Source organism: Mercenaria mercenaria, chromosome 6 (assembly GCF_021730395.1).
Source record: "Mercenaria mercenaria strain notata chromosome 6, MADL_Memer_1, whole genome shotgun sequence".
NCBI classification, from domain to species: Eukaryota; Metazoa; Mollusca; class Bivalvia; order Venerida; family Veneridae; genus Mercenaria; species Mercenaria mercenaria.
The window spans coordinates 8,184,363-8,203,072 of record NC_069366.1 but is presented as its reverse complement, the minus strand read 5'-3'; the positions used below and the strand labels follow the sequence as shown (position 1 = coordinate 8,203,072).

The 18,710-nt window shown below is 35.2% G+C and overlaps 1 protein-coding gene across 2 annotated transcripts; it reads right to left on the bottom strand.

Annotated features, from left to right (window-relative positions):
• Positions 1–577: 577 nt before the first annotated feature.
• Positions 578–18,097, bottom strand: LOC123549720 (Bardet-Biedl syndrome 10 protein homolog). Of its 2 annotated transcripts, none has more exons than XM_053545027.1 (3): positions 17,997–18,097; positions 3,634–3,832; positions 578–2,664 (listed from the first exon to the last, which is right to left on the bottom strand). In XM_053545027.1, the coding sequence occupies exons 2-3, from the start codon at positions 3,767–3,769 to the stop codon at positions 869–871; spliced, it is 1,932 nt and encodes a 643-aa protein (XP_053401002.1). In that variant the 5' UTR covers positions 3,770–3,832; positions 17,997–18,097; the 3' UTR covers positions 578–868. The 2 variants fall into 2 exon arrangements, with proteins under 2 accessions (XP_053401002.1, XP_053401001.1); XM_053545026.1 differs by lacking the exon at positions 17,997–18,097 and adding an exon at positions 17,696–17,861.
• Positions 18,098–18,710: the final 613 nt, after the last annotated feature.

Below are 18,710 nucleotides of genomic sequence, written 5' to 3'. Positions count from 1 at the left end.
GGGCTCGACATTCTGCCCGTGGGTACTCTTGTTTATAGTTAGCCTCTCTTTGCTTTCGTAGCTGCTACTGAAAGTCGGTTTATCTTTTATGTGCATTTTTGGAGAGATTAATGATAAAGAAATGTGTAAAAATTGTTCAAGTACTTATTTTGATAGCAAAACGTCGTCAAAATATTTGTCCGGCTATGGTTTACCTCACTGGGGAAAATAACTTCTTTTTGTGACCCCATATGAGACCCCATGGAACCCATATTTTACGTCACAACGCGATGCTGATTACAACATTGGATGCAGAAGGAGCTTAAGTTTGTGTAGTGTTGGCTTAATTTATGTCAATTATTTGTTTAGGAAATGATGGAGCCAAAATATGAAAATTTGTCTGGCTACTGGTTCCCAACCAGTAAATCAATTATTTTTAATGCATCTGTTTTCAAATAAATTAGATGGCTCTTAAAATGTATTGTTGAATTGTTAATATATGTTGAATTTAATTTTACTCTTCGAAAATAAATATAACTGCCAATACTTGTAATCCTTTTATGAATATGTGTCGGATATAAACAATCACACATATATAAACAGTTTAACTACTTTTTATTCACTAACTCTTAAAGAATGGGGTTTCTTTTAGACAATTTCTTTACCAAAAATAAACAAGCTGTGCGTCATTATGTAGGTCCCCTGTTGCAAAATTAGGGGATCAAATAGTAGACCTGACACTTCTTTTGCGAACCAATGCAGTTCAAAGAGAACAAATTGTAAGTACAGATTCAAACACAGTCACATATTCATGATAATTTAATCTTTGAAAGATTTATCTTCATTTGTGACACAAAAAGGTACTTTAATATATTCGTAATAAACAACCCTATACAGCCTCCTCGTTTTCAATTTTTCTCACACTAACAATTTCATCTATTCCTAGTAATTGTTCAGCCAGATTTAGCACACAGTACAACATATGAATTTTACACATCAATGGTTCTATAATCCCTTTATCTGACATATTACATGGCATCCCTCTTCTATTCAGCCCCCAAAGTTTCCCACATGAAACTTTCTCGTCAAGTACAGTCTTAACTTCAATAAACCCTCTTGTACTTTGTGACTGTGATCTACAACAGCTGGTGTTTTGAAACAATTTTTTAACCAATGAAATCATAGTTCTCTCCAGTATTTTACACATCAAAGAAAGATTTGAATCAGTACAGCTGTCATATAAATCATGTAACACTTTCATAACAAGTATTTCGAAACTGCCACCTCCTTCAACTATGCATAATTTGTCATTCTGACCTGTGCTGGGTATACCAAGATTTGCAAACATTTCACTCAAGTCAGTGACTGAAGACTCTACAATCTTGACATTAGGATCCACATTTTCTTGTTTGAATGATTTCGAGAGACAATCTGATTCTTCTAGATCTTTTTCTAGATCTTTATCCAATTCTTCTGTGTCGTGGTTCTCTGTGAAGTTTTTGTCATTGTTTTTCACACCCTGAATGACTCCTTGAACATAGCACATCCCGACAGAATTTAGAGCTTTCTGAAGGGCGACTGCTAACTGATCACACAGTCCTATGGTTGGAGCACACACAATCAAATGTTTGACAGGGTAACTTATGTTACTAACTTTCAGCTGCACATACTTTTTACCTCCTACTATAAGTTCACATATACCAGTTAAGTGAATAACATTCTGTATTTCTATGCCATCACTGACATTACTAAATGGCAGTTTTCCAGTCAAAATTTCCAGCAGGTCTGCATCTTTTTCTGCAACGTTTGCTATAACAGAAATATTCCTTTGTCGGAACACATCAATCACATATCCAGGTATAGCCTGTGTGCAAATAATGAGATCAATTTGTTTGGAAGCACACGTGTGAGCAAATCTTTCCACCACCTTTCTTCTGTGGTGTATGTAGTTAATCATCTGTCCTGTCTGCTTTACTAGAAAACATTCCTGAGATTCTTCCTCCAAGTCACCGCCATCTATATTTCCTTTTAGTATCACCATGGAGACCTGACTCAATGAAAGCAAGTTATCACATCTCAGAGCAAAATCTCTGTTGAGCAGAAAAGGGTCAACTTGACTACATTCTCCATATGGTGTGCCTGGAACTTTTATATTAATATCAAAGAAATTATCTACCAGAAACTGCATGATCTGTGCAAAAGATTTATCCCAACACTCATTTGGCAAAATGGAAATAAGAAGATCAGCAAAGTGATCACAAAGTTTTGGATTATAATGTGGCATTAGGCTTGTTTGAAGTATATGTTTCAGCACATCTGTCATGTCCATTTCTTTTAACATTTTATTTGCCAGTGTATCACTGTTTAGTCTTAACTTATCAAATAAAATTGGCAGAACATTTTGCTTCATCTGCCTCACATATTTTCTTGCACAAATGGTCCCTTGCTTCTCAAGGTCATGTTTGCTAGATGAAACATTTGTCCCATTGTGATAAAATTTACCAAGATTAATTTCTTCTTGTAAATGAACAAGAAAGTTAGCAAGATAGATCAGAAATGTTTTACAACCGTCCAATGTCACCGAGTGATATCTTTTCAAGGCTTTGAAGACTACCTGTGCGACAGGATGATCTGGTTGTAGAGCTTGTAATATTGAGAAACCATCACTAGTCACAACTGCTTTTCCTGAAATAAGAAAAAAAAAACATAATGGAACAAACGGACCATGATGGCCCTAGATTGCTAACCTGAGGGTAAAGTAGGCAGGTGGGGATGATGATGTGATAAGAAGAGACAATATCAAGAAACTAAAAGCAAAAACAAACTTCTTTGTGAATTCCGGGGGGCAGGCGGGGTGAGGTTGAAGGGTGTTGCAGGCAGGAGCTTGAAGGTAACTGGTAGCGTTTCACCCAACTTGTGCAAGCATTTTCAGAGGATACATCTAGCCCAACAGGCAGCCATGTCTTTTAACAAATTAAAATGGACTGAAAGAGTTTTGTACATGGTCACCTAAGGAACATTGCTGTTGAATTATTTTGAAATCAGACCATTATTTTCAGAGGGGAAGATTTTTGAAAGTTTTCCATATAGCTATATATATAGAGAATACTAACCTGTGCAGCCATATTTTTAAAGAAACATAATGTTATGGAAGAATCTGGTAGAGGGTCATTTAAGGATCATTACTATGAAACTGTTATAGTAGTTGGCATTTGTGATGCCTGCATTAACTGCACAGGAGAAATTGTGAAATACATAGCCAGGTAGATGATGCTGATGTTGAACTGAAAATTTTCGGTACAGCAAGATGGCAAACATTTTACCATGGTGAAAACTGCTTCGAACTAATAAACAAATAATTAGATCTAATATCAGTTAGTTATTGTTTGTCTCAGAGTAAATATTATCTTATATTACTACTATTTAGCCCTGGAAAAAAAATGAGTATACAAACGACAAATAATGGAAGCAGAGTAGACTATCTCTTCTGTTACAACCGTAGGATGAAATGGAACAGCTATATTTTATCTAAGATTCATGTATAGGCTGTTTGCTATAGGTCTATATAGCAATCCCATTGCTGCGGATCGTGTTAGAACACAACTTTAGTTTTTCAAATAAAATTAAACATCTAAAATATATAATGTATTGCACCTGTCTGTGAAGTGAGCAGGGTCTGTGTACACTGAGGACCATAGAAATCTGCAACTACTCTCTGAAGAGATGACACCACTGTTGTTATGGTAGCCAGATCAACACTAGTGTTACTACTGGCCTGATCACTCATCATAGCACATCTACAGCCAGTAAAGGTTCCTTAAAATCTAATATCTGAGCCTGAAAATATCTGAGTCTGAAAATAAAGGCAATCACATGTTAATGTGGAAGAATTTCCTGAATTGAACAAAACTTTAAATGTTTGCACTGACAGATCTCGATACCAGGGACAACTGTTATCTCAGTATGAACTTCAAAATAAAAGTATAAAGTACATGATTATAAAACGTACCTTATTTCATCAAAATCTACAAAATTGGCATGCATCATGACAAAATTCAGCAGAGTGCCTAAACTATAAATTTATAAAGAAACAATTGAAATAGAGAAGTACCTAATAACATTTAATAAATACGAGTCATCCCTGTTTATTAATTTCAGAACAGAATATCCACTTCTTTCCAATGAGTCCAAATAATAGAACGTTTTGGGAAGTTGCGTGATCACTGTCGCTGTCCCTTCACGTCTAAACTTATTCTGCATATTTCTGTTAGGAAATCCCCAATGAAATCTGTTGGGAATGTTTTCTGGTACATGTATGTTTTCTGGTACACGTACAATGTATTTGTAATGATTACATCTCTGATAATTAATTTATGCTGACATTAAAGCATACAAGAGCTGTCCGTAAGACAGCACGCTGGACTTTTCTCAGTGCTTGACTCTGAATTAGAGCTTTGCCAGTAAAAAAAATTCTAAGTTAAAAAGGGACATAACTCTGTCAAAATGGGAAGTGTGTCTCCTGGTGTAGACTTTGATAGTAAATAACTATTTTGAGTTTCAAGTCAAAAGCTTTAACAGTAACAGAGATATTTGACTTTTAACAAAAAATTCTAAGTTAAAAAGGGGCAAAATACTGTCAAAATTCAAATCAGAGTTATGGATATTGTTTCTCCTGGTGTAGACTTGATGGTAAATAAGTATTTTAAGTTTCAAGTCAAAAGCTTTGATAGTAACAGAGATATTTGACTTTATCAAAAACTTTCACCAAAAATTCTAAATTAAAAAGGGGCATAATTCTGTCAAAATTCAAACCAGAGTTATGGGAATTGTGACTCTTGGTGCAGACTTTGATTGTATATAACTATTTTGAGTTTCAAGTCAATAGCTTTAATAGTAACAGAGATATTTGACTTTATCAAATTTTTTTAAAAAAAATTCTAAGTTAAAAAGGGGCATAATTCAGTCAAAATTCAATCAGAGTTATGGGATTGTTTCTCCTGGTGTAGACTTTGATGGTAAATAAGTATTTTAAGTTTCAAGTCAATAGCTTTGATAGTAAGAGAGATATTTGACTTTATCAAAAACTTTAACCAAAAATTCTAATTTAAAAAGGGGCATAATTCTGTCAAAATTCAAATCAGAGTTATGGGGATTGTTTCTCCTGGTGTAGACTTTGATAGTTAATAAATTAAGTTTCAAGTCAATAGCTTTGATAGTAACAGAGATATTTGACTTTATCAAAAACTTTAACCAACAGCGAAAGTTGAGCTAAAAATTGCTCCCTGACATTTTCTGAATGTATATTTTGTGTTTTTGTTTCTGCAATTTAGTGTCATCAGCAGTCAGCTGTGTATTGAAACCAGTGTCAGGGTGGATTTCTCCTCGCACATATTTAGTTTTAAGTCTCTTTTTTTTTTTAAGTTATGAGTTATATTCAATCCATAAGAAGTTCTACATGAATATCAATGTTTAATTTATTAGAGGAAGTAAGTTTGACTGGAGTATTTCATGACCTTTTTTTATTTTTTAACAACTTCGTTTTCCTAAGAGTAAAATGCAGATACAGGTAAGGCTTAGAGGGATGACAAATATAAAACAAGAGCTCGTAGAACACAAAATGCCCCCCTTGATGCATTCAATAATTGCACAACGAACAGAAATTATCTGCTCACTGTAAACAAAGATTCTACTGTTCTGGTTCAATGTGACCTTGACCTTTGACCTACTGACCTCAAAATCAAGAGGGGTCATCTGCTGGTCATGATCAACCTCCCTATTAAGTTTTGTGATCCTAGGCCTAAGCGTTCTCAAGTTATCGTCTGGAAAGGGTTTAACTGTTCCGGGTCAATGTGACCTTGAACTTTGGTCTACTGACCTAAAAATCTATAAGGGGCATCTACTGGTCATGACCAATCTCCTTATCAAGTTTTGTGATCTTAGGCCCAAGCGTTCTCAGGTAATCGTTTGGAAACGGTTTAACTGTTCTGGGTCACTGTAACCTTGACCTTTGTCCTAATGACTTCAAAATCATTACGGGTCATCTGCTGGTCATGACCCACCTCCCTATCAATTTTCCTGATCCTAGGCCCAAGCGTTCTTGAGTTATTGTCCGGAAACCATTTTATTGTTCCTGGTCACTGTGACCTTGACCTTTGACCTACTGATCTCAAAATCAATAGGGGTCATGTGATGACCAACCTCCCTATCAACTTTCATGATCCTAGGCCCAAGCATTCTTCAGTTATCATCCAGAAACAGCTTAATTGTTCCGGGTCACCGTGACCTTGATCTTTGACCTACTGACCTCAAAATCACAAGAGGTCATCTGCTAGTCATGACCAACCTCCCTATTAACTTTCATGTTCCTAAACCCAAGCGTTCTTGAGATATCATCCAGAAACCGTTTAACTGTTCAGGGTCACTGTGACCTTGACCTTTGACAAACTGACCTAAATATCAAATTGTATGTTTCATTATAGTTAAGTAAGTATATTAGCCAAGGACTCCATTGGAAATAAGCTTTCTAGCTTTCATGGGCCATGGGCCATCCTAGGTTACTACACACCGCTATAATATATACATGGTGCTTCCAATTTGAACTATCTTAATTAGTCTAATTAACATTTGTTTCTATAATATAAAGGTACACATAGTATTAATAAGCCTAGCTGTGATACAAATTACATTTTGATCTTAGTTAAGTAGTTAATATGTGTTTTACTTATGTGAAACTATAACTTTTTAGTTACCCAACTACTGGATATTTTAGCTTAAATTTGTGTAAAATGTTTTAATGTGTGATTAATGTCATTTGTAACTTGTATAATTAAGTATATGTTTGTTTTAACCTAAATAAACATCTATCTATCTATCTATCTATCTATCTATCTATCTTCTTCGTAGGGGGGCATAATAACAGATCATAAAATAATTCATCCCAATACGCCAAATAAGTATGGCTAGGCTGTCCCTAGCTAAAACAATTCAACTTTAGAGATGTTATATGCTGTTTTGCAACCCTGAACTTAAGGCATCGCCACAGTGGTGGCCATTTTACTCAAAATTTTACACGCAAATTTTCATAAAAAATTAAAGATGACTAAGTGGTAACAATAAAGTCAATAATTTTGTCACAATTAATTTATGTTCTAAATATCTATGTGAACATATGCAAGTAAAAGGATATGCATTTCACTACCTGTATTATGCCTTTATTTGATATTTTTCTCTAGCCAAAATGACAAAACTTTGCAATTTTACTGCAGTAAAACTCAATATATATTCAATACATGTAAAAAATAATTACAGCCAATTGTAAAGCAGACCGTGAAGAACAAAGTCTTAGGGAATTATTTTGAAATTTTACCTGGTTACTGAATTATACACAACAAGAGCTCCGCAAAGCAGGGTAATATACGCCCGAAGGGTTACATCAGAGGATGGGAGCAAAATTTAAAGAACTTGACTGTTGCAGCCCAAAGGACAGGAACAACAAAGGGAAGAAACTCCAAAAAAAAAATCTAAGTCCACAAAAAAATCTTTACCAGGTACAGGTATGTCAAAATACACCTACAAATCGGAGGTACCATCCATGCTGTACCACAGAAAAGTGGTCTCGGTTTTTCCCCAAGGCAAATAATAAAAAAAAGTTTCAAAATAAGCTATTCATAGTTATATAAAAGGGAAGTAATTCCAAAAAAAATTATTGTAAGTGAACAAAAATGGAATCTGCCAAATAACAAGGGCTGTCCGTAAGACAGCCAAGCTCGACTATTCAAAATATTGTCACAGAAGCAGGAAATCATTACCCAAAATGTTAAATATCAAAAGAGTTTTAAGTTCGAAAGGGGACATAATTTGACCAAAATGCATATCAGAGTTATGGGACTTGATGCTATCAACTAGTTTTATAACCCCGAAGAAACATGTTAAGTTTCAATTCCATATCTGCATTAGTTTTGGAGATAGTAACTTGCATGTAAAACTTTAACCAGAATTTTCTAAGTCCAAAAGGGGGCATAATTTGCCCAAAATACATGTCAGAGCTATGGGACTTGATTCTGTCAACTAGTTTTATAACCCCGAAGACACGTGAAGTTTCAATTCAATATCTGCATTAGTTTTGGAGATAGTAACTTGCGTGTAAAACTTTAACCAGAATTTTCTATGTCCAAAAGGGGGCATAATTTGCCCAAAATACATGTCAGAGTTATGGGACTTGACCCAGTGAGGTAGGTAATTGATCTAGAAAAAGAAAAAATAAGTTTTAAATCCATATGCCTTTTAGTAATAGCTGTATGTACTTGCACGCAAAACTTTAACCAGGATTTTCTAAGTCCAAAAGGGGGCATAATTTGGCCAAAATACATGTCAGAGTTATTGGACTTGACCTAGTGATGTAGGCATAATTTGGCCAAAATGAAGGTCAGAGTTATGGGACTTGCTGCTTTCAACTAGTTTTATAACCCCGAAGACACATGTGAAGTTTCAATTCAATATCTACATTAGTTTTGGAGATAGTAACTTGCATGTAAAACTTTGACTCCTAAGTGTGACCTTGAAGCGAGTCATCCGAAACAAACGCTCTGCAAGTCGCCTTGGTGTAGTGAACATTTGTGCCAAGTTTCTTTGAAATCCTTCAAGCAGTTCAAGAGTTACAGAGCGGGCACCAAACAAACTGATACGACCTTTGACCCCTAAGTGTGACCTTAAAGCGAGAATTTAAAAGTTGTGCTCTGCACATCGTCTCGGTGTGTCAAGTTTCTTTGAAATCCTTCAAGGGGTTCAAGAGTTACAGAGCGGAAACGAAATTGCTAACAGACGGACGCCCGCACATTTGTATTCTTAAGTGGTATTTCCCAGCCAGCATAAGTGGTATTTTCGTTAAGTGGTAACCACCATTTTTCATATACGGAATGAAGGAAAATTAAATTCATAACCACCTAACCCTAATCCTTACACACCACTTAACCACGTTGGAATCGTATACTCGGACAGACGGACACTGGGGGTATAACATAATACGTTCCTTCGGGCGTATAAAAATCCAAACACCATCAATTTATACAATTTGTTTTATCTGTTCGCACATAATTTACATGTATAATATGAGTTAAGGCACCGCCTAGAATGGGGATTTATCTATTATATATCTGCTTATAAAGAAACTATTCACTACTCAAAAGAAAGTGAAACTTCGCGAGAACCTATTCACTTGAAACAGTCAAGTTTACATTTAGTGTCATCATACCTGTTACAGCGAACATTATACTTTTCAAAATTTACGGCAAGCCGGTGACGTCATTCGGACACCGTCATTCGCCGCGTTCTCGTACTGCCTTTTTTGTTTGTTTGCACTCCACGCAGAAACTTGACCGCCTTTACATTTCCTTACTGTTTAAAAAGTGTTTTCATTGCATATACATTTTTCATTATGAAAAAGAAATAAAAGAATCATGTTGGTATGGTTAACGAATTTCTGTGACTGATTCGGGATGCTCTGTTGCTCATGCAGACAACCAGTCTTCGGACTGTACATAAACCGAACCGGAAAACACCGAAAAAATTGCCTCGGTATATGCAGACAACAAAGACAAATAACTATATACGGACGTTACCGTCTTGGGGATTTTCATTCATATAAACAGGTGATATTATAGGACATTGTGTACTGGTTTCCCTAGCTAGCTGTGGTCAGTAATGCATGTGTACAAACAACATTTTAAATTAAATTTACATAGGCTTGTCTTTTTGTGTCTAATGCAATACCCAGGAACAATTTCAACAAAAATTCCGTAAGAGGTAAATAGTATACGTACTTCAAAAAGAACTAAATTTTGTCTTTGTAATATGTGTTTGAATGGAGTTAGACTGTGAGTAAGATTTTAATATTTTGGGTTAAACTTTTGGTCTAAATGAGACTCAAACATTTTAAAAGGGGCGTATGTACTATAAATCATCATATGCTTCTATGTTGACGATAATTTGACCAACTGTTACTTGGCTTTAGTGTAATTTTCAAGAGAAAAATACTCGGCCTGAAAATATAAACTGATTTGTGACTGTGGCAATGCCTTAAATGGACAGGACCATCAGAATATAAAAATAGCCTCAGTTAAGTTATGGAAGCCATACTTACTTAGAGATCCATCGATGTAATGTAAGCTGCTAAGGCTTGTCGACATTACCTCAAATCGTCTTCTTTTTAGTGTACACATTAGACAAGCTTACTGTCGCTGAGTGGCTGCTTTTTAATTTCTGACTTTTGCAGCCACCGCAGTTACAGTTAGACCGTCACAATATAAAACGAACTGTGTACGTCGGATTAGTCCGACTAAATCAGGGACATAAATAGATAGGGATTATATACATTATTCCTGACTAAAAGACCTGGTAGGCCTACATAAGGTGACTGGTACATAAGGTGTCGCACCCCTACCGGCTACCTTAAGCCACTGCCATTCTTTTTAGTGTACACATCAAACCGGCTGGTAACATTGCCCGATCGGGCTTTCGACATAAAAACTAATATTTCTTGAAAAATTATGATGATATTTCTTTCGAACTTGGCCCATTCATTAAGCATAACATATGATGCATATTAAGATAAAAATAACTCTGTTGCCTTCAGTTTTGTTAGATTTACTTCCCTTTTTCAGATTTTTAAGATGCATAATTTTTGAAGTCCAAAACAATTATGTTTGATGCAATGTTTAAAACAGAAAATGGTCAATGACTTTCTATTGCTCCAAACTTGTCCGCCAATACCTTTATAGAGTGGTGGAACCTATGCTCGCGGTATTTTGTACATAAATAATCTTTTTAAGAAGCAAGAAAAAATTATTAGTTCGACTTGCCTATGCAAAAACATAAAGTTATCCTCCTTTTATCCAAACATATTGTTGATGTGTGTCATCACGGGACTTAGTCGTCTCGTGAGCTATCGACACGGCATACGTGAAAAGGTGAAAATTCGCCCTGAAGGGAACCTATGCTGGCGGTATATTATATCGATTAAACTAAGGGCGAAAAAAAAATTCAGCAGGCTAAAAAGGAACAAACAAGCATATGCGAATATAATATTTAGAACATTACTCATTTATTATGTGAAAAACAAAAGAAATGAGGATAAAATTTAGTATGTGTCTCTATTTGTTTATTTCCCTTACAGAAATGGAGTCACTATTAGAACAAAGCTTAAAAACGTATAACAATGTTGTTTAAAAATAGAATGTTCAAGTATTAAAGATTCAAACAACGACAGTGATTAACTCGCTAATGCTTTCTACACTTCTTTTGTGTGTAGGAAATTTACTTCTCCCTACATCTCAGGAAGAACCATTTGGACTTTCTCAAAATACTAAGACCTTTTCATGGTTCGAAAGGCACTCGTAGTGTAGCCAGGCGCCACATTCATCACATCTTGCTCTTAAATGTATCTTGTATCTGAATGTAATGCATGATTTCAAAAAAACTAACTTTAGTTGAGTGATTTTGACATATTTGTTTGAGATTTGTGCGACGGATACAGATTGCGTAAAATGTATCGGCTGGTGTATACGTCACGTGTGCGGCACGCACGGCTATCGCTACGTTTGTTGTAAAGGTATTTCACCACTGGTCGGTGTTGAATATAGCATGATGAAATATTTTTATTAGTGCTTCTGCAGAGAGCATATTTATCGAAATACCGCGAGCATAGGAATACCGCGAGCATAGGTTCCACCACTCTACTATATATTTAGGATTAATACTTTGTTTCCAGTGCAGATGTATGAACGATTGATTTACAACTAACATTTTTCTATAATGTTGTAAGTGAAAGCACAATAAAATGTATACATTCATGTACTAGCGCAATAATTTAGAGCATTTGAAAGCCATTTAGCCCTTTTTTGTTTTAAACTTAGCATTAGAACAATTGTTTTGGGTCTTCAAAAATTATGCGTCATAAAAATACATAATTCTACCAAACTGGAGGTAACCAAAGTTATTTTTATTTAAATTTGTATCATATGTAATGCTTAATAAATGGACAAAGTCTGAAAGAAATATCTTCATTAATTTTCAAGAAATATTAGTTTATATATGTCGAAAGCCCGATCGGGCAATGTTACCAGCCTGTCAAACTGTCCCTGAATTTCCCTGCGGCGATTTCAACTGTAATACCATAAATACGACATATATACAATTTCTAAGCTGATTCTAAGCTGATTACATCTACATCTACATCTTTCACCCAACCGTCGATTTCCGACTATCACTGGGCGGCGCTGTCAGAGAAACAGTTGTTAAAGAACTGATATGTTACAATGTTAAAAGAATAAAAGCTAAAAATGACAGTATGCTACAGTTAAAATGGGACAGAGGCAATAGAATTACATACTGACCACCGCCAGCCTCTCTCTAAAGATACTGAGACTGGGGCTAGATTTAACATAAGTTGGTAGGGAGTTCCAGAGTCGGATGGTCCTAGGGAAGTAGGAGTTAGAAAAGTACTGAGTGTGAGACATGGGGATTAAGTAATTTAGGTTTCTAGTTGGAATAAGATGAGATTGGTCGACCGCAACTGTCTGGGTCCTTATTTTATAAAACATTACTAATGAATTGTGTAACCTTCTATATTGGAGTGTATTCCATTCTAAGGTTTTCAGCATTTGTGTAACACTACTGGTGTAACTGTAGTCATACATGACGTACCTAGCAGCTGACCTTTGGACATTTTCGACTTTGCTAGTGAGGGTTTTTTGCCAAGGATGCCAGACGCTTGAACAGTACTCAAGTTGAGGGCGGACATAGGTGTTATAGGCAGCAATTTTGACCTTTTTATTATCAGTTTTGACATTTCGTTGTATGAAGCCAAGAGTGGAAGTTGCTTTGGAAGTGATATTGTCAATGTGTTTGGACCAGTTTAGATCTTTGGAAATGGTTATGCCTAGGTATTTAGCTGCCTCACAAGTTTTTAACTCTATGTTGTGAAGTTTGTAGGGGTAGACTACAGGATTTTTCTTTCTAAAAATTCTAAGGACTTCACACTTGTCCGGGTTGAACTCCATGGACCATGTCTTCTCCCAGGTTTCTAAGCTAATGAGGTCTTGTTGCAGAGATATACTATCTGAAATGGAGTTGATGGTAAGGTATATTATGGTGTCATCTGCAAACATTTTTGCATTACATTTGACGGAATCTGGTAAGTCATTGATATATACCAGGAAGAGACATGGCCCAAGAACAGACCCCTGGGGAACTCCAGACAGTACAGGAAGTTCACTGGAAAAATGACCATCAACAGCGACTTTCTGGGAGCAGTTGGACAGGAAAGATTTGACCCATTTGGTAATTTGTGGGTTGACACCAAGGCTTTGTAGTTTATAAATTAGTCTAATGTGATCGACCTTGTCAAATGCCTTGGAGAAGTCCATGACAATAACATCTGTTTGTTGACCCTGTTCAGTGTTATTGTAAAGATCCTGAGTGAAATTAATGAGCTGAGTCTCACAACTGTGACCTGATCTAAAGCCGTGCTGGAACTGGCTAAGTAGCTTATGCTTGTCAAAATAGGTCATAAGATTGGAAACAACAATGTGTTCAAGGAGTTTGGAAGCAATGCAAGTTAGGGAAATTGGGCGATAGTTACTAGGTTTAGACTTGGGACCTTTTTTAAATACGGGGGCTACGGTGGCTTTTTTCCAATCACTGGGTACTAGGCCAGATTCGAGAGATAACCTGTATATATTGGCAAGTACAGGAGCAATTTCATGGTGGAGTTCTTTTAGGATGCGTGGGGATAATTCATCAGGTCCTGAGGCTTTATGTGGGGATAGGTCATAGAGCAGTTTTTCCACACCTTCAGTGGTGACCTGGATCTTATTCATCATGGAGACTGGGGATGAGAGGACGTTGGAACATATATGCTTCAGACTAAGGGGCTGGGGAGGGGAAAAGACAGATTCAAATTGTTTGTTTAAGATAGTAGCCTTTTGGATGGGGTCTGTGTAGGTAAGACCATCTGATTTAAGGGGGGCAATGCCGACATTTTCTTTTTTGTTGTGCTTGATGAAGCTGTAAAACTTTTTGTTTTTACCAGGTTGTGAGTCATGGTCAAATATGACACTTTCCATATATGACCAGTATTGGGCTCTTATTTGCTTCTGGATAGAAGACTTAAGGGATTTGAATCTTTGTAGGCGGGCTGGGGAGGGAGATTTGTGTAGTTTCTGGTACAGTTTATCACGCTTATGTATAAGCCTGATAATTCTTGGGGTTAACCATGGCAAGTCGGCACGGGGTTTAGACATTTTAGATGGAATGTGTTTTGAAGTTTTGAAGATTAAAAGTATAACGTATATATTAAGGAGGTAGGTTACCTTGATATTTGTAAGTGCGCATGTCCAACCGGAAGCTAACGTGACGATTTACGACGACGTTTACGACAAACTAAATGTGTTTGTATATCCATTCTTCTGGAAATAAATCTTGAACCTGCCTCCGATCTTATGTTTAATGGTTTAATAATGCAGAAATAATGAAAGAATTGCCGCAGAAACGCTTCAAAACATTGTTGCCTTAAAATGACGTCATTGACGTCATGACGTTACGTGTCAGTTACCGCGCAAAATTAATAGCTTTTATTTTGAAAGTACGTTATTCTGTGCTTTTTCTTTATTTGAACTATTTTTAAACAGCCATTATTTGCTGAAATACTTTTTATTAGTCTTTTGCTCTGAAAAATGATCAATATTTTGCTTCTTTTATGTAATTATATTGAAATGTTATGCGGAATGTAAGAAAATGGATGATGGTAACTGATGTGATTGGGAATATAGTTGGCTGAAAGGTAACTTATTACGGTCATTTACAACTAAAAATTGGGCAGTTTGATTTGTTATACCTATTTCCCAGTTTCCGTTGATAATTTGTTACTTAAATACTAAAACTAAGCTCTAAAATTGTTCAAATTTTAGTATAAAATTGTGGTGTCTTGAATTGAATTGATGTTACCATGGAAACGAAGCCCGTGACCTATATGTCTAATTGTAAAATTCAAAAGCGTTGACACTGGTCTATTTAAGGAACACATCTTCAGCTTTTTATTTTCATTTCAACGATATCCATGAGAATAATAGCAGCATGCAGAACGATTTTTCAATAAAAATGTCAGACGACGGGCACTGCTGTAAGTATTTTAAGCTGTGAAATTTGTTCAATTAATTGCAATTCATACGAAAGTATTACTAACGTTAGAAATAAGATGTTTTATAGCTACATTAACAAGAAAGATAATTTTATATCATATTTTTTTTATAAGAAATTACGATAAAAAGCAACATATAAGCTATCTTAAACATCTCTGTTGCCATGGTTACTCTAAACTTTAAGAAAAACATAGTACCATGTAAAGTTCTTGGTATTTTGCTAATCATATTACCCAAATAGAGCAAAGGAGGCAATTATCGACCCCTTAAGACCATAATCTACCGTACATATTCTTACTTTCACTTTCGGGGACAAAGTGACGCATATATTTGAGACAAACTATCATTGGCCGATTTCAACCAATGAAAACACTTGTTACATTACAGAATAAGGTATGGTCTAATATTCTGTCTCGTGACATGTGTCTGCCATTATCGACCCACTTCTGCTATTATCGACCCCCTAGTTTTTTTGTTTTTTTTTAAACTTTGAAAACACTGAAAATCAAGCATAATATTATTATTAACTTAATATTAAGTTAATTTTTATTTGTCCTTTATTGTCATAATTGCAATTTGAAATTATGCAACTGAGCATATAAACAAAGCATCACTTTACTACGATTTCATGGAAAATATTATTTCATGTGTGTTTTTTTTTATTTATAAATTTGGTCTTTCATACTATCACAGTTTCATATTTGGTCTTTTGACTGACAAATTGTAAATGTTAGATAATAGTTATTTGTAATATAACATTAGCCACACACAAGAGATAAATAATTCAAACATTCAAACAAAGTTGATTATCCATTATTATCTACAGCCTTAACAACATATTTTAGCATTCAATTTTTATACATTTAAAATTAACTTTTTTTAAGTCCTCTGGAGTCAACAAGTGAAGTTCTGGTTGCTTAGTACATTTAATGTGCCACCATCCTGGGCATTTATCACAGCCTTTTCACTCATTTGGCTTCCCATTAGACTGACCACACCCCTGACATTGGTCTAAGCTGTCTGCACTGTCCATCATCATTTTGTCCATCAGAGGAATCGTCAAAATCGTCATAACTGTCACTATCATCATAAATGATAGAAACATAGACTATGACGAACTTTCAGAGACTCTGCGCTTTTTTTCTTTTTATTTTAGGAGATTTCTAATCCTTGTGATCAACTAAAATGTGCATTCATAACTTTATCATGAGTCATCACAGAACATTAGGGTTTCTAACTGACCAATCAGAGAGCTGCATTTTAGAGTACCTGCCAGTTTCCACTTTGGTATAACAAAGTATATTTACAATTAACATAATAGTGACTTTAGAAATAAATATCACACTATTTTAGAAATAAAATCAAGATTTTTCACTGCACATGCTTCAGATGATGCTACAAACAACAAAACTTTGAAGTTTCATTGAAATTTTATATTGATTTAATACCTTTATTTTAGTTAAAAGTTTGAGATTTTACACTGAGAGTCTATGATAAAGTCCGAGTAAAATGTAATCAATACCCAAGTGAAATAAGTATCATTCCACAATGTTTTGGACATGTTAAAGTTATGAATTAAGTGCTTTTCTCAAAGCAACAAGAAATAATATTAATTTAATTAATTGGGGGTCGATAATAGCAGAAGGTCATATTTTCAATCTGCTATTATCGACCCCCACATAATCTTTCCAGAAGTTGCAAGAGACTACAAAAATGGCTGATAGAAATGGGTTCTATATGTGTATAGTAGGATTAAATACAAAATTAAACTGATTCGATCCATAAAAACGGTAAATTTGATTTAACAGAAAGATACCTACCTTAACGGACGATGTAGTGGTTGGCACTGAAATTTGTCTCATGCAGTCACACTGTATACATGTAAACATTCAAAATGGCGCATGAAGAAAATTTGTGACGTAAAAATGACAGTGAATAACATGATCACATGATTTCTAGTAATAAATGTGATTAAGTATCAATTAAGGGTGGGGGGTCGATAATAGAAGAGGGTCGATATTAGACTCCTTTGCTCTATTCCATGTTGGTCAATAACAGAATGGCACTGAAGCCGTCGAAAAACCCGTTTTCATACATAATTGTTGAAAAATGAGAGAAAATGCGTTACCATGGAAACACGAGCCCCGCGACATATACATATTAAGCTTTTATTAGAAAGCTAATGCGCATACTAGTTAAACTATTAATTATGCAGACTTCTACGGATAACAATGAAACCAAAATACACTGAAAAGTGTTAAATATCCGTATTTTCCTTCTTCTTTCTATATAAAATACCTTAAGAGGGTCATGTACTTCAAACCTGGATAAAAATTGTACTTGAAGGGACAGAGATAAACGAAATTGGGATTGTAGCAGTAAAAACATTAAATTACACGAAATACAAAAAATCACTGCGGTTCAACTAATTTGAATTTACCCTGGTAACAAGGTAACCTACCTCCTTAAGCAACTTCTTTTTAAAAATATATCGTTTATAAACAAGATTATGGTGAAAATACCTATCTAACAGCCATGACAGTTTATCTTCACAAATGGCGTTGCAGAAGTCATGGGAAGTAACTGTACAATTACTTAAAGAGAAGATGGATAAAGCTGTTCTGTTCTGTTACAAGATTTTACGTCGGATACAATATAATAGGGTTATTATAATAGCAGCTCGATCTGGGATGCTGTATTCGGCTCGAGTGGATTTTTGCCCGATCGGATCTCACGAGGCACGCAAAATCCAGGAGAGCCGAATACAAAATTCCAGTTCTAGCTACTGTTATAACGACCCTTTAATTCATTATATACCTCTACCTCTTTCTTTGTTGTTTTGTTATTGAACGAAATCTTCGATGTTTATCGATATTAAAATGGAACTAAGTGAAGTTTTTTATGTGCGCTATTTATAGAACAGTGTCAGATCATGCATATTAATAAAAGTAGTCCGGCAGCATTCAATACAAAAGGTACAATACGGAATTTAAAAGGTACAATACGGATTTTTTTTCTGCCTGTTGATATTTGATTGTGAAATACGAGCCGATTTTAAACAGAAGGTATATAATAAAACAAGTTAACATTTGCTCATGAGCTTTTCTCCGACAAACATAATATAAAAGAGATCAACAATGATACAGTAAACAGCTAAAAAGGAATTCATAATGATTATATATTTGTGCTTAAGCATATTTGAAACATATACATGTTAAGTAAGATATTAAGGCTATATACCAATAAAAGAATTTGTTCTTTGTTTCATATAAAATTCAGCTACTTCAGACCAATTTTGTTACAGTTTCTAGATTTTCACTCCGTCGTAAACCTATTTTCCACAAGATATCCATACATTTGCTTCGAGAAAACGAAAAGAAAAAGGGGTGTTGAATAGTATGCAGTGAAATGTAAGTCAACTGAAGTCAGGTACCCTCAAATTGCCGCATTTCAGAAAGCGGTCCGCAGAATAAACACCTACTTTCGTTTTCAAGTAAACAACTCGAAAACATGCGAGTATTAGCATGAAACGTGTCC